Genomic DNA, 15,193 nt, shown 5'->3' on the forward strand with positions numbered 1-15,193 from the left:
AAAGATCCTCCCCCCCTTCAATGTTTCCCCCCCTCCTTACTTGGACAAAAAACAACAACCCCATGAATCATGTTCCTTATGTTGAAGCAAATAGATTTCACATTTTTGTACTTTTATGAAGACTATCAACTTTATAATGCTGTGCTTTTTTATTAAAAAAGTCACTGTGATGTTTTTAAAGCTAATTTTAACATTTTTATATGAGACTTATGGCAGGGTTGGTTTGGAAGTAGAACTTTCCCAGTCATTAACAAGTAACTTGGCAGCTGTAGGCACAATCTTTATTAACTTCAAAGTCCCATTCAAATGAATGGGAGTTGGGCAAGGCCACAATCCATCTCTTGTTAACTCAATTTTTTCCCTGGTGTAATAATGGCCAGTGTTCACTTCTGGTGCAAAATCTGATGGTAATCAAGTGCCTCTGGAAAAACATCAATAGGAAGCATATTTGGCCTGCTCAAATAGTTCACGTAAGAAAATTGTTGCAATTAATTCCTAACGATGAGAAACTTGCAGAGCTTCAGCTAGCCTCCCCCACATTTAATTAAATCAAGATGTGTAATGAGATTAAAGTTCCCCAACTGAGCTATGTTCCAGTTCCCAATGATTTAAACACTTTCCCCCTCTGCAGTTGTTCCTTGGTAAATTACTGCAGGGCTAGATACGGTTCTGTCACCCTCACACAAAATAATTTTACATTTAGGCGCAAGTATTCATTAAATAACACACAGGATCCTTCTGCGCTTTCATCCCAGCACCACCAAAAGGAAAGCAGACTTTAATCAGCTCACACTTAAATCAAACCTGGAGGTGAGCCATGCAGGATTTTTTTTATTTTTTATTTATTTTTTTAGTGAGGAAGCAAAGCCCCTGAATAATTCCTACTCTGTTTCCCTTAATGAGGTTGGAGCCCACTGCCGCTTCAACATAATACAATAATAAAACATTCTAATAAGTAGTAAAACTTTAATTAAGCCTGTAGTGATGTGTGCCTGATCTTGCTGGGAGCCTGGGTCAGCAGATTCCTCGCTGGTAATGCTGCATGCTAATTCAGGATAAGCACATCCCAGGCACAGTGGAGTGAGATAAGGTTGCCCTGTCCTTTAGAGGCAGTGGGCATAATCAGCTGAGGATGCAGGCACTCACGGCCACTTTGCCCAGAACATTATGCACCTGTCTCCCAAGCAGCCCACACAGACGCAGTATATCAGGCCTCATCTTATTTTAAGCCTTAAGCTCGGCCAGTGTGGAGGAGCAGGCAGAGATATGACAGCCTGCATGTGGTTCTGAGGTCTTATTGCGGCGGCTGCAGACACCACTGTCATGGCATATGCAAAACGGGGGCATGGCCAGGTGGGCACTTGAGGTGCTGGCAGCTCACCACTTTAGTACCTGCTGCTTAACTTCAGCTTCCCCAGCAAGAATTCCGATGGCACTACTATCTTTTTTTAAAAAGAAGAACACTGACCCATGCACTGTTTCAGTATTTTCACGTCACATTTTTTATTACCAAATATGTATGATCAAATATTGCCATCTTAGATATGCAAGCTTTTAAAAAAACAAACTGGAGCTGTCAGTTGTCTCACCCCACCCCACCCCCCGACCAAGCCAAATCTGACCTTGACTATAACAAAACAGAGTGAGAAGGCAATCTTTTTTATTGGGCCAACTAAAATACTGGATGCAAGTTTTTGGGTTGCACAGAACTCTCTGGTGCACTTAGTGTGACCTTAAGAGGGACATGGTCAGTGGAGAAGGAGGGCGAGAGAGAGAGAGCTGCTACTTGGGTCATTGGAATGATGAAGCTGCATTAAGGGTGTTAAAAGGGAAATTTCTTTTTATTTGTAATGTGCCTGATACCTGCAAAGCAATTTCAGGGGTCTGGGTGGCTTGGTGTTGTTGTGGGAATGTTGTAGGCATCAGGAATAGCCTTTGAGATGCTTGGTGCCAAATGGTTTTTGTTTGCTTTGCTCCTGTAGTTATCAATACTTGAGGGCTGTTAGAATGTGCCAGGGGTCCTTTTCCTGTCTAATATTCCTTCCTTCCTTCCTTCCTTCCTTCCTTCCTTCCTTCCTTCCTTCCTTCCTTCCTTCCTTCCCACCCTTTCCAGTCATGAAAATGTACCCCCCCCCACTTCATTTTAATTTAAGGAAGAAAGGAGGAGGTTCAGAAGTAAAGATTGGCCAGTAGGTTGGCTGGTGAGTCCCCATCCTGTGCCTTTTGTCTGCGAGCACTCAAGGATACACAGTGCTGGCACCTTTTTTTTCTAGAAGAAAAGCACTGGTTTAAAGTGTGGCATTTAATGTAACAGCTTCATGGTGAGTACCAGCACCGTTTTACTAGAAGAAAAGCAATGGTTTCCCCCACATCCTTACTTGAACATGCACAATCCGAAGCCAGGTCTGACCACCTGAAAAAGCCCCAACATCAGGGATTGTGGAATAAATCCAAGCAGCGACATGTATAATGAGGAACACATGTGATACAGACCACAATAGCTAGAGCCTCAATAAGTGCAGGAGATGACATTTTGGATGCCAGCATGGCACAGCTCAAGGTGGTGAGTGATACAATCATCAAAGGAAGTTTGAGGGACCTTTGCAAATAAGTACCGGTACATGGGGAGCAGGAGTTGGGAATGGTAGGGAACAGAACCCTAGAAAGCTGAATTCAGAACCTTGCAGGCATGTGCCCTGTTTCTCAGCATGCTGTGGCTGGGTGGCTTCCTTTTACAGCCCAAGGGTCACACCTGCCCTTGGCCCCCACCCATTGGGAGCTGCATGCCATCAAGTTAGCGTGGCCAAAACTGGGTGCAGCCACCACACACTAAAGCAGGAACACACACAGACACATAGCCCACCTGCCTCAGCTGATCCATGAAGAAAGAGCTATCATCTCACCACTCAACAAATGATCAGTCTGATGTCTGGGAACGGCATGATTTACATCGTCTCCCAGGTCCTGGGCTCTGCCCAGCCTGTGCTGTGTACAACCAGCTCACAACTTGTGTGCATTTAACTTGCACAATCGCAGCTTTACACTCTTAGTGGCCGGCCAGCACACAGTCACCCAAATTAAACACACACAAGGCGGAGAGCTTAAAAGCTGTTTCTGCATCACATTTTCCTGCTGTGGAAAAAGCTTTTAAGGTCTCCACCTTGCTATCTGGTTCTGGGAAGGTCTCACATTGGCTCTGGGCAGCTCCAGTGAGATCTCAGGAGCCCCCCAGAGCTGGTATTAGAGCCTCCCATAGCCCATTAAGCAAAACAAAGAGCTTATAAGCTCTGCCTTGCTTGGGTGGCAAGGCTCACATGGTGTACTGGCTCCAGAAAGGTAGGGATGGTTGCATGGGAGCGGTTCTGGGGTTGCATGGGAGCGGTTCTGGGGTTGTTTTGGCTACACACAATTTTGGCTTTACACATCATCTCCTGCACTTATTGGGGCTATAGCTATTGTGGTGTGAATCTAACTCCCACGCAAGTTGTGAGTCATCTGTATTTATTTTCACTTTTCTGCTGCAACCAAAACTGGAGAAGTTGGGGGGGTTCCGTTTTGGGGGAAGCAGGTCAAGCCCTTGAACTTGGGGTTAGAAACTATAGCCTAGGAGGGAACTGTAGGAAGGGGGCACTGCTGCAGAATTCATAAGCTGCCAAAGATTCAAGTCTAGCTGTGAGCTAGTTCAGCGACAGGGCTAGTTCCCATTCTGGGAGCAAAGACTGGGGGTTTTCATGCTGCTTCAGGTCAGTTTTTCTTCCTCTTCAGTACTGCATTCCCTTAGTTCAGGCCTGTACAACTTATGACCCACCAAGCCAAGTGTAACACACCAGCCATGCCTATTGGCCCACCAGATGATCAGCAAATCTGCCTGTCTTTGACTGCAAACCTGAGCAGGACTGGGTGGGGGGAACATGGCTGATGAATTGCATTTTGTGAGCTGGCCTGGGAGGCCTGCCTTTAGCACATGGGATGAGAAATCTGTAGCCCTCCAAATGTGGTTGTACTCAATGTTCATCAGACCCAGCCAGATTGGCCAGTGTTTGGCAATGATGGACACCGGAGTCCCAAGTGGAAGGCCACATGCTAGCCATCCCCGTTCCACACGGTGTCATCTGTAACATTCTGCTACCAAATGCATGCCAAAAAAAAGTTGTTTTATTATTAAACTTGAGTCTCTTCTCGCTTGCAAGAAACCCTTGCATCCAACCTGCAAGCTACTTGCAGTGCAATGCTAAACCATGTTTACACAGAAGTAGATCCAATGGATGTCCAGTGGATCTACTTTCAAGTTCAAACCCAACTTGTTGCTGCCCTTGTCTGCTCCTTGGCCCCTTAGTGTGGAAGAAAAGGCTACTCTACATTTATACAGAAGAGAAGTTTTCTATACAGTTACGGTCAAAGTGAAATTGTCAGTCTGTGGAGCTAAAAAGTCAAAAGGAGGCCGGTATGAACATGAGGAGACACACATCTTCAATATTTTTGCTGGTTAACACTTCACCGTGCAGGCATTTTATAAGATGCTGTACTGAGATGCATGAATATTGTCTTCTAAATAAAGTTTGATCTGCAAATCAAAACCTGTTGCCATCTGTCCTTTTTAAGGCAGCCATTTAGAAACCTGCTTCTCTTGTTGCTCACATCCTCTGTCAAAAGCAGCTCATTCTTCTGCCAAAAGAAGCTTTTTGACCTTGTCTTAAGCGCCTTAACATGCTGAAAGGAGTTAATATTTATTTAAATCATCTTTGGGCTTTGACAGCTTGTAAGAGTAGCTTTTATTGAATTTCCAAGTTAAATGATTTAGCAGTAGCATTTTTTCCCCCTGCCATTGCTGCCTGGCGCACTTAACTTTTGTGAGGTTAGCAGCTTGTCTGAGGAAGTTATTTGGATAGCGTTAAATAGAAGTTGCTTTCTGATCCATGGGGATCCATTGCTGCTTTTTCCCTTTCCTCCTAATGGTGAATTTCTCAATAGTTTTGAAACTTTCTATGATAGAAAGAAGCAGGTCTCTTGTCAGGGAAGCCCAGCCAAAAGTAATTGCATGTGGCATGCAGCCTTATTTGAATTTCGAAAGATTGGTCTAGGACAAGGGTTTAAAAATACAGTATTGCCGAGATCTCATGGATAAGCATGGCCTGCCTTCAGTCAAAACCACTGCCTTGTTTGACTGGTAAAGTGATTAAAAGTTTGTAGTGTAAAGCAAGTGCAAGCCAGGAACTCAAACTAGATTGGGTTGATGACGGTCTATGTTGGATGTAATTGCTTCAGGAAACCTATTTCAGAAATAATTGATCTAGTATGAGCCTCTGTAGAGCAGCAGTATTACTCAAGAGCATGTTTACTATACTGTCAGGAAAGCTGGCAGTGACCCTTTTTACATGCTGCTCCAGAGGTGGAGGTTGCCTGGAAAGTAAAGGAAACACAATAGCTTGGGGTCCAGGGGGTGACAATAAGCTGTTGCAGTAACCATGAGTTACTGTGGCTAGTGCTAGCTACATCAGATAAAGGGAGTGGTCTGGTTACTAAGGTGTTCATATTAAATAAAATGCAGATCCATGAAGCTGAGCTAGCTGGACAAACTTCATCAAGGGAGTGGCATGCAGCCATAGTCTTTAGGGTATGTAGTATAGAACAACTGTTAACCTGTATCGGGAATATCTTTGGTAGCATCTGGTAAGAGGTGGTGCAGTGGCTTGTGTTCCCTCTGCTAGCAGCACACAGGAAGATAGGAAATGGTGTGATAGCAAGTCAGAGCATTGGTCCATCTGGCTTAGTATTGTCCATGCTAATTGGCATGACTCCCCAGGATTTCAGAAGGGGGATCTTTCCAAGACCTACCTGGAGATGGCAGGGATTGGACTCGGGACCTTCTGCATGCAAACTGTTTGCTCTGCTGCTGAGCTACAGCCCTTTGCAGCTGTTATAAGGAAATCATGCCTGACTTTTTGGGGGAAACAGTTGATTGCATCACTGAGGCCACCAGGCTCGGAAGTCTCAACTTATTTTTAGTTGCTGCTGTGTCTACTCTTAAGGCATGTAAAAGAGTACACTTTATTCCTGGGATGACGCTCTGAGGGTTGCCTCAGTGCCACAGAACTATGTTATCTGTTGACTTTCATTTTGTAGAAATGGTGGTTGGAAACTTATGAAAACCAATAGAGCTTGACAGGTTGACAGATTAAATACTAATATATAGAAGATTATTTAAATTGCAGGCCTATACACAATTTGTATAGGAAATAGAATTGTTGTTGCTACATGTTAGCCTGTAAAGAGCTTGGCAGGAGATTAGTTAAAGTACCAGCTTACTGAAAATCCAACTACCTAGGGACATACTTATTTCTTTTCTCTTTCCCCCTCTTTCCTGTCAGCTGCAGGACTTCTAATAATCAGGTCTGCTGGCCTCTTTCTTGACAATGCCACAACTCCCTTGCATTGGCTTTTAAGGAAACGAATAGGCAAGTCCTGCAAGGCAGAAAGCAAGTACTTTTTGACTGCTGCATGGAACATGCAACACAGTGGTGGCCATGAGATACTGGAAGTGTGGCAGGAATAACAGTCTCCATTAAGAGGAAGATGACAGCCCCAGCCATCATTTCACCTTGCAGAGTTGCATGAATAGCTGGAAATGCTTTTCACATCTTCACTTAGTATGAAGGCTGGAAGGTTATCCATCCAGTGCTCAAAACGGGGTGGGATGCCACGCAATTTCTTTTAAGATTGACATACCACTCTTCCATTTCTGTTCAGGCAGACATTCTTGAGTCTAGCCTAACCATCCCACATCATCATTTCTCTCACACTTAGAAAACTGCATCCCTAACAGGGCAGTTCATACCTAGGAAGCTGCCTCATACCAGGCAAGACTGTCCATCTCACCCAACAGCATCTCCTCTGCCTGGCAGTGGCTTTGCGGTTCTCTCTGACACAGGGTCTTTCCCCTCTCCTGTCACCTGCTCATACTCTTAACTGCAGATGCCAAGGATGGAACATAAGACCTTCTGCATGCAAAGCATGAACCCCAGCACTGAACTATGATCCCTCCACGCGTGCTTTGGTAACCTTGAGGCTTATGTGCCATCCAGATAGATCAATATGGCTTGGGAAGCTGCAAAGGCAGCGTAAGACAGGGAGGAGGACCTATGACCCAGTAGATACTGTTAGACTGTACCTGCCATTATCCCCAAGCATTGGTCATGCTGGCTGGCATCAATGAGAGTTGGGAGTCTCATAACTTCTAGAGGACCACGGGTTCTGACCCCTGCCACATAAAATATCAGCTCTTCTGCAGAAGCAGGTGAGCCTTTGAGAGGACTTGATGTCCATTTCTTCTGGTGTGAACCAGTATCCTTCAGGGTGCATTCTGCAGGCACTACTAGCCATGTTTCCTCCACAGTTGGGAGGCAGGAATTCTTCTGAATATCATCTGCTGGGAGCCAGAGGGAGGGAGAGTGCTCTTCTGTTCAGGTTCTGCTTGCAGGTTCCCCTCAGACAATCTGGGTGGCCAGTGTGAGGACAGGATGCTGTTCTGGGTGGGTCATTGCCCTGCTCCAATAGGTCTCTTCTTACAGTTCTCTCTTTGTACTGCAGTAGTCACCTGAGTCAATGAGAAAATCCATCTGTCCAAGGACTTAAGTCACACCTTCAGTTTCTTGCACCAGAGTCTGGTCTGAAATGAACCAGAAATTGTGGTTTGGGTGAGTGAAATACTTTTGAGCCAGGCTGTGTGTTGAAAAGCACATTTTTATTCTGCACAGCACACCAAGGAAGTAAATAGCACGTTACAGGCAAAGGAAATAGTCTAAATTGGCCTGAAAAATGCCGTCAAATGATAGCATATCCTACTGAGAGTGGCTGGGATTTAGATGAATGGATAAGAAGCAGTAATTAACACTGAGCAATGCCTTGATGCATTTCGAGCAGCAGGAGATTGGGGGAGGGATATCCATTTCTGCCTTTTCCCCATAGTCTTGTTTGGTACACTGAAAAAGCACACGATGCTCAGCAACACTTTTCGCTCAGTTTTCTGGAAGTGGGTTATTACATTTGGACGAGCTTTATTGCCCGTACAGGTGAAAAATATTCACAAAAGAATATTCAACACCTGTGAGCTATGATAGGTAAAACCATGTGAACTTGTCCCATTATTTAAGGATGGCCATGCCACGTCTCGAAAGGTAAGTCCCATGGAAAGCCATATTCTTCCAGTGCGCATATGAATTGGCACCAAACTTTGGAAGCACCTTCCTGGTTAACCAACTGTGGTACAGCACTGATCCCAACAAGACAGAATTTCCTCTTTAAAACAAAAAAACGGCTTCCACATATGCAAAGATTAAAAATATGCCTTGCCCTAAACTTGCTTTGCAAGGTAAGTGAAAACAACTTGATCTTGACCTTTTCTGTTGGCTCTGATCCATGATTCAGAAACAACGACAGCTCTCCAGTTTCTTGAAGACCACAGTTTGAGAATTGTGGAGGTAGAATAATGTTGCGGGATTTACAGAGAGATGGCTAAATAATTTCTAGTATCCTCTCAACCTCAAAGGAAAGTGGGAGCAAGTTCTTGAGCTTTTTATCGTTAGAAACTATGAAGAATAACCGGCTTGACGTGAAGACCACCACAAGCTCTTTATCTTTGTGTTTCTTTTGAAACTCGTATTGAAAAAGCATTTGGGGGAAATCTGGGTATATGTGGTCTCCTATGAAAACGTTGGTCTCCACTGTAGCTTAATACATGCTTGAAAAATTGGACTTAGGAACTTCTGGAAATGTTTTTTGGTGCCCTGCCAAGCACTTTTCAATCTCCATTACCCGTCTCTCAGTACACTTGTTCATTCCCTCCCCGTGGACAGATGATCTTCCATTTTCTGATTCCCCCCCTTCCCCGAACAAATGAAGCGTAGAAGAAGAGAGATATAACGTTACGAGGAAAGTCAGGGAGATGAGGGGAATTTATGAATAATCTAAGGAACACTCATAACTTGGAGATGTCCTTTTTTTGCAGAGCCGAGGGAGCAGGGTAAGGTTCTTTGGGCTTCACATGCTGGCAGAACGAAATCTAACTTTAGAATTTTTAAGTCCGCAGTCCCTTTTCGCTCACTGCACAGCATTTACTCAGAATAGCTAAGTAGAAATGCAGACTCGAGATAAGAAGATTGAAATGTACTGCAGAGGCAGAGCCTTCTTCACTTTCGATATTGGTGGTTTAGCAGAAAAATAAACCACACCAGCATCTGAGCTAGTCAAAAGAAAATGATTTTTTAAAAAGGACTGATTAGTGTGTAGCAAATCATACCATAACACCATTGCTCCTAACGGAAGGGTTTCTCCCACATGCATTTCAAAGGCATTTATCCTCCACCAGACAATTTTTGTTTTTTGCAGAAGCAATGGCTGACACTGGGGCGTTATTCTCTATGACGGTTTGTCAGACGGCAGAATCTGGGCTCTGCTATTCAATTAAGGAAAAATAAACAGACACGTGCAACCAAGCATTCCTTTGACATGGCTTGCTGACAAATTTGTGGCTACATTATTTCAAGCTTTACAAGAAGTTTGGTTTTTTTGGGTGGGGGGACATGAATCAGGGCAATTAGGACAGGGCTCTGAAAAAGAAAAGGCAGTCCAAGGCTATTCCAGGGATATAGACAGTGTAGACATAATACTGGTTTTGAATCCTACCCCATGTAAGAACCATGCAGTGGGGAAGGGCTTTAGCTCAGTGAGGTCTCATCCATGTTTCCTCTTGTCCTGTGTTTTCTTCTGCTTGTCCTGTTCTTTCTAGGGAAAGTAGCAGGGCAAATGAAAAACATCTCAGACCTGTGCTTAGAAAGCACAGGATAAGTGTGGACAATAATAATAATAAATTTTATTATTTATACCCCGCGCATCTGGCTGGGTTTCCCCAGCCATTCTGGGCTGCTTACAACGTTATCTAAAAACAACAACTCAGAGTGCATCTGCTTTGCATGTGAAATGTTCCACGTTCAACCCCAGGAACCTCCAGATCGGGCTGAGAACGTCCCTTGCATGAATAGGTTTGAATTAGTGTAAGGCAGCTTCTTAGTTCCCTCTCTTGTTGAAAACTAGCAAAGCAAGAAGAAAGGGTCTAGCCAGCTCTCTGTCTCCTCCTCTCATTTTTTTACCTGTATGAAGTAGTTAAGGTTCGGGAGGGGGGTTACATGGGGGACACAGACGGTATCTGCCATCTGATGTGGTACCATCAACTTTAGCACCTTAAATAGGTACCGCTCCAGCGGGAAGGTAAACGGCATTTCCATGCACTGCTCTGGTTCACCAGAAGCGGCTTGGTCATGCTGGCCACATGACCCGGAAGCTGAACGCCGGCTCCCTCGGCCAAAAAAGCAAGATGAGCACTGCAACCCCAGAGTCGGCCACGACTGGACCTAATGGTCAGGGGTCCCTTTACCTTTACCTATGCTCCACAAGCAGGACGTGCAAACAGATGTTGCGCTGCGCTGCAGCCTTCCTCTCTAAGGGAAGTCTGCCTCTCTTGGATGCCAGCCAGCCATTCCACCTTACCTTGCCTCCCACCACACCCTGTCCTCTCCATCTTCCAAGCAGACAACATTCTGTTGCCACTGAGCATATTTAGCCCTCATTGTGCCTCCCTCCCCCATTACGTTTTTTCACCCTCCTCAAAAAAGAAAAGAAAAAATGATTTTGTACTTCTGCAAATCTAGGGGTGCTTATGAAGTGGGAAGAAAATGCCCCATTGCAAAGGTAAGTCCAGAGGTAATAGACCAAGCAGCTAGCAGGAAGTCCACAACTGGTTTCATGTTACACAATATTGTATCTGTCAAATATGCCATCTCCTGCTACAACAATATTTGGTTGTTTATGGCTGTCCTTACTTTGAAGTCTTTGGAACCACACATGGAACAACAACTCTGGGGAACAATTTCTCATCTGGACTGTTTCAGTGGCAAAAAACATGTCTTATGAAGGTAAAAAACCCACAAAGAACTAATTTCAGTGTGTCATGTCCAGGTGCAAGTTGGTGTTCCCTCCAAATCTGGGGAAGGGCACACAGGAATTTAACCAAGTAACAGGCACGGGCTTCTGGGAGTATTGAAAACAAGTCACACACCCCCAAGTTAAAAGACTGTTATTGCCAAATCCATAGCATGGCTCTTCTAGTAATTTTGAAAGGAAAGAAGCTTCATTCCAACTTGGTACACTGATTAAAAACAACAAAGTACAGATTTTACAACTTATTGCAAGAGGTGCACAAGACTCAGGCCAGGTATCAGCCCCTGCAAAGTGTTGAGACAGTCTCCAGCTTCCAACTATGAAGATGGAAAAAGCTATAGGGACAAAGCACCTGTTCTTGCAACCAATACAGATGTTGTTTCTTTACATTTTTATCTTTCTGCAATGGTTCTTTGGTTGCCTCCAACTAGTTTAATTCTGTCCTTTCTCAGCCTTCAAAAGACAATGATCTATGTATATTATATCTTTTTCTTTGGGGGGGGGTGTCCAAAGAAACAGCCAATCCAAAATCAAAGCCCTTTTTGGGCTACCTGGTCTCCATCTTAGCTGTGCCTTTGAAGTATCTCAGTAGGGATTGACTTTATCAAAAGTATGTTAAAAGTACCTTTACCCGCCCCGCCCCGCCCCCCAAAACCCCAAAATACCACAAGGGACCTTCAAGCATTGTGCAAAGATGAGTTCAGCAGCCTAACCATCATCGGACTCTGCTTGAGAATAGAGTTTGCTGAGATTTTCAAACTTCGGCCCCCACTCTTTCATATCCCCGTAGGCTGTATCTTCCTCCCATCCACCGGAGCCCAGGGAACTCAGGCTGCTGGCTTCTGAACACTCTCCTTCCGTGTAAAAGACTTGCAAGGAATCGCAGGGCAGGGCGTGGTGCAGCTGGTCCATGTTTCTCACCACCCCTGAAAGGTAGCATCCAAAGTCGATGCTGGAGAAGGAGGAGCCCAGTCCTGTGGAAAGGGCTTCCAGCTGCTCCTTTGGACTGGCAGGGAGGTCGCAGCTCACGGGACTCTGCAGCTCTGCCCGCTTCCCTTTCTTCTTGTAAAGCGAGTAGGCTGGGCTGGTTTGAAGGGACATCTGGAGCTCCGCCATGTTGTAAGCATCCTGCAGGAGGAAGACATCAACAGCAGCGTCGGATACTAAGTCACATGCACCCAGCCACAAACTTATGGATTCATTCTCTGTTCCTGGAAAGGTGTTAAAACATGAGGTGGGGGGAGATGCATGCTGGCCCCAGCCCCAGTGACCACCCTGCACACCGGCCCCATTTGCTGCACCCTCAAGCTTCTTCTATGGGACGCAGGTAGCGCTGTGGTCTAAACCACTGAGCCTAGGGCTTGCCGATCAGAAGGTCAGCGGTTTGAATCCCCATGACGGGGTGAACTCCCGTTGTTCGGTCCCAGCTCCTGACAACCTAGCAGTTCTAAAGCACGTCAAAGTGCAAGTAGATAAATAGGTACCACTCAGGCGGGAAGGTAAACGGCATTCTGTGCGCTGCTCTGGTTCACCAGAAGCGGCTTAGTCATGCTGGCTACATGACCTGGAAGCTGTCTGCGGACAAACGCTGGCTCCCTCGGCCGCTAAAGCGAGATGAGTGCTGCAACCCCAGAGTCGTCCACAACTGGACCTAATGGTCAGGGGTCCCTTTACCTTTACAAGCTTCTTGCAGTGAGCGGGGAAGGAGGCTTTGATTGTTTAACCACTGGGTACTGTAGCTCTGGGTGGGAAAGAGCGGGTCTGCTAACAATTCTCAGCAGCCTTAACAAACTGTATTTCCTGGGATTCTTTGAGGGAAGCCATGGCTGTTTCTTCGGAGCAAAGATTTTAGCTTCTGTGGCATTGGACATGGATGGTCTCTCTGCCTCTCTAGATAATGCAAGGGAGTTCCCTGCACTTACAAAAGTTTCATCACAGGCAGCAACGCAATATGGATGTGGAGATCCACCCTGCGCCGTAGAAACAAACTACCCTTGAATCATTTGGGCTCGTCTTGCTACTTTCTGAAAGGAGCAGATACCAAGCTCCTGACATGTCAGATAAACAATGCCTGCTTCCTCAAGATAGATCCCCTGCTCGGGTAAACCTATTTTTCCCCTTTACAATTTGCAGAGGGAGTTAATCTTATTAAACACTAATAGGATTTGTATACTTAGCTCGCTGTGTGCCACCTTGAAGATAAATATCCATTTAAAGTGTTTAAAACATGTTCACGGAAATTTATCAAAACCTTCAACTTTCTTTTTTTCCTCCGTTTTTTAATGAGGAAATTTGCATTCAGCTAGTAGGAAATACCAAGTGTAAAATTCAAACTAAACTCGTACATTTGGGGGGGGGGTAAAATCCTAATCTGGGTGCAGAATTTGCACAGAAGTCATCCTAGCATACAGTCCTTCTAGGATAGGGGTAGGGAGCATTTTTCAGCCCAAGGGCCACATTCCCTTCTAGGCAATGTTTTGAGGGCCACATTCCAGCAGTGGGCGGAGCTAGAGGCAAAAGTGGGTGGAGCAATAAATACATATTTTACCATTGTGTAATAAGTTAGTTTCTACACATGCTCACTCACATACACAACCCACCTACCCCTCTTCTGTTCTCCACCTAAGAGGGAATATCGGAGTTCAAGGACACATCCCAGCCAAGCAAAAATGGAAGAAAAGCAATGAGGGTTGTGCATCCTGTTTTCAAAGTGGCCCACCAGATGCTCAAGGAGAGCCTAACAAGCAGGATTTGCAAGCTTTAACATTTTACCTGTACTATGATCCCGACTGAAATTTGGGCGGTTGGGGCAAAGGGTCCATGTCTACTCTTGGCACCATGGGGAGGAGGGGCAGTTAAAGTCCTCCCCTCCACCATCAGTGTCCCAACCTGCTTCCCACATTAGCTAGTAAAAGAAAACTGAGCTGCACAGCACCCAACAACATCCTGCGTAAGACAAAAGAGGAGCTTATCACCAGCAATTGTTATAAGTCCATTTAGCATTCCTAATAATAATAATAATAATAATAATAATAATGACAGCCATAATAATAACAAGAGTATGAATATTATTATTTAAGCATATTTCCTGGCCTTCCACCCAAAGCTATTACAGTGGTACCTTGGTTCTTAAACTTAATCCATGCCGGAAGTGTGTTCGACTCCCGAAACCATTTGAAAACCAAGGTGTGGCTTCCAATTGGCTGCAGGAGCTTCCTACACTCAAGCGGAAGCCGCACCGAATGTTCAGCTTCTGAAAAACGTTTGCAAACCAGAACACTTCCGGGTTTGCGGTGTTCGGGAGCCGATTTGTTCGGCAACTAAGCCGTTTGAGAACCAAGGTTCCACGGTATTAAAAAAAAATACTGATTTGCCTTCTAAAACCTGCTCCCTTCCTCATGATTAACTGGGTCATCTTTTTGTCAGATTGATTAAAAAGTTGCAGGTCTAATTGACATCAGTGTGTCCGGGCAGGTGAGCAAACAAGAATGTTTGCAGCTCACTGACTTCTCTGGACTTTTTATACTATGTTTTCTCCCAGGCAGTTTTAGTGAAATGTCTCTGGTTCAAATGATTTGGAGACTGATGCTTTAATACATTTGCAGTGCAGGTCTACTCAAAAGTAAGTTCCACTGAATTCTATGGGGCTTACTCACAGGCAGGTTGGCACAGGATTGCAGCCTTATCTGAGGCAATACTAAGATAGCAACATTCACTGAGCATTTCTACAAAACGTTGCAAGGACTTGCAAGCAGGACAGAGTAAATGTTAGGTCTGGTGGGGTGGAGGGGAGATATATGCCCCATTTGCTAAAACTGAAATGTGCTTTTCTGAGTGCCAGAAGGGAAAGGAGATAATATTAAACAATTTTGGACAAAGTCCTATGGGTCTCTAGTAGGGGCCACGGGACAGGAGTGGATCTCGACCTCCGGTATGCAGAGAGTCATTATAACCACAGAAATCTCTGCAGCCACTTCTACTCTGCTATCAGTGTTCGAACAATGCAAGGGAGAAAAAATGGGGCATGCTAGGAGAACTTGGATCCACAGGATCCAAAGACCATTTACAGAATTTTAGAGTTGGAAGGGACTCCCTCCCACAGGTTATTTAGTCCTAAAGCATCTTCTACAGGTGACTATCCAACCTCTGCCTAAAAATCTCCAACCACAGAGAGTCCACCCCCACCAGTATGGGAAAACTA

At 45.0% G+C, this 15,193-nt stretch overlaps 1 protein-coding gene and 1 long non-coding RNA gene across 2 annotated transcripts in view; both read right to left on the reverse strand.

Annotated features, from left to right (window-relative positions):
- Positions 1-29: 29 nt before the first annotated feature.
- LOC308592169 lies at positions 30-3,365 on the reverse strand. The gene is made up of 2 exons (XR_014010406.1): positions 2,128-3,365; positions 30-2,088 (listed from the first exon to the last, which is right to left on the reverse strand). It is a non-coding gene; the product is annotated as an uncharacterized lncRNA (long non-coding RNA).
- A 135-nt stretch (positions 3,366-3,500) lies between these two features.
- Positions 3,501-15,193, reverse strand: part of LOC308592160 (neural-cadherin-like) — a 113,504-nt gene continuing 101,811 nt past the window's right edge. Inside the window, exon 33 of the mRNA XM_081203450.1 lies at positions 3,501-12,120. Coding sequence (XP_081059576.1) covers positions 11,701-12,120 — 420 coding nt within the window. The 3' untranslated portion in view covers positions 3,501-11,700. The remainder of the gene's footprint in view (positions 12,121-15,193) is intronic.

The sequence above is a fragment of the Podarcis bocagei genome (assembly GCF_964188305.1).
Source record: "Podarcis bocagei genome assembly, chromosome: 7".
Classification (NCBI taxonomy): domain Eukaryota; kingdom Metazoa; phylum Chordata; class Lepidosauria; order Squamata; family Lacertidae; genus Podarcis; species Podarcis bocagei.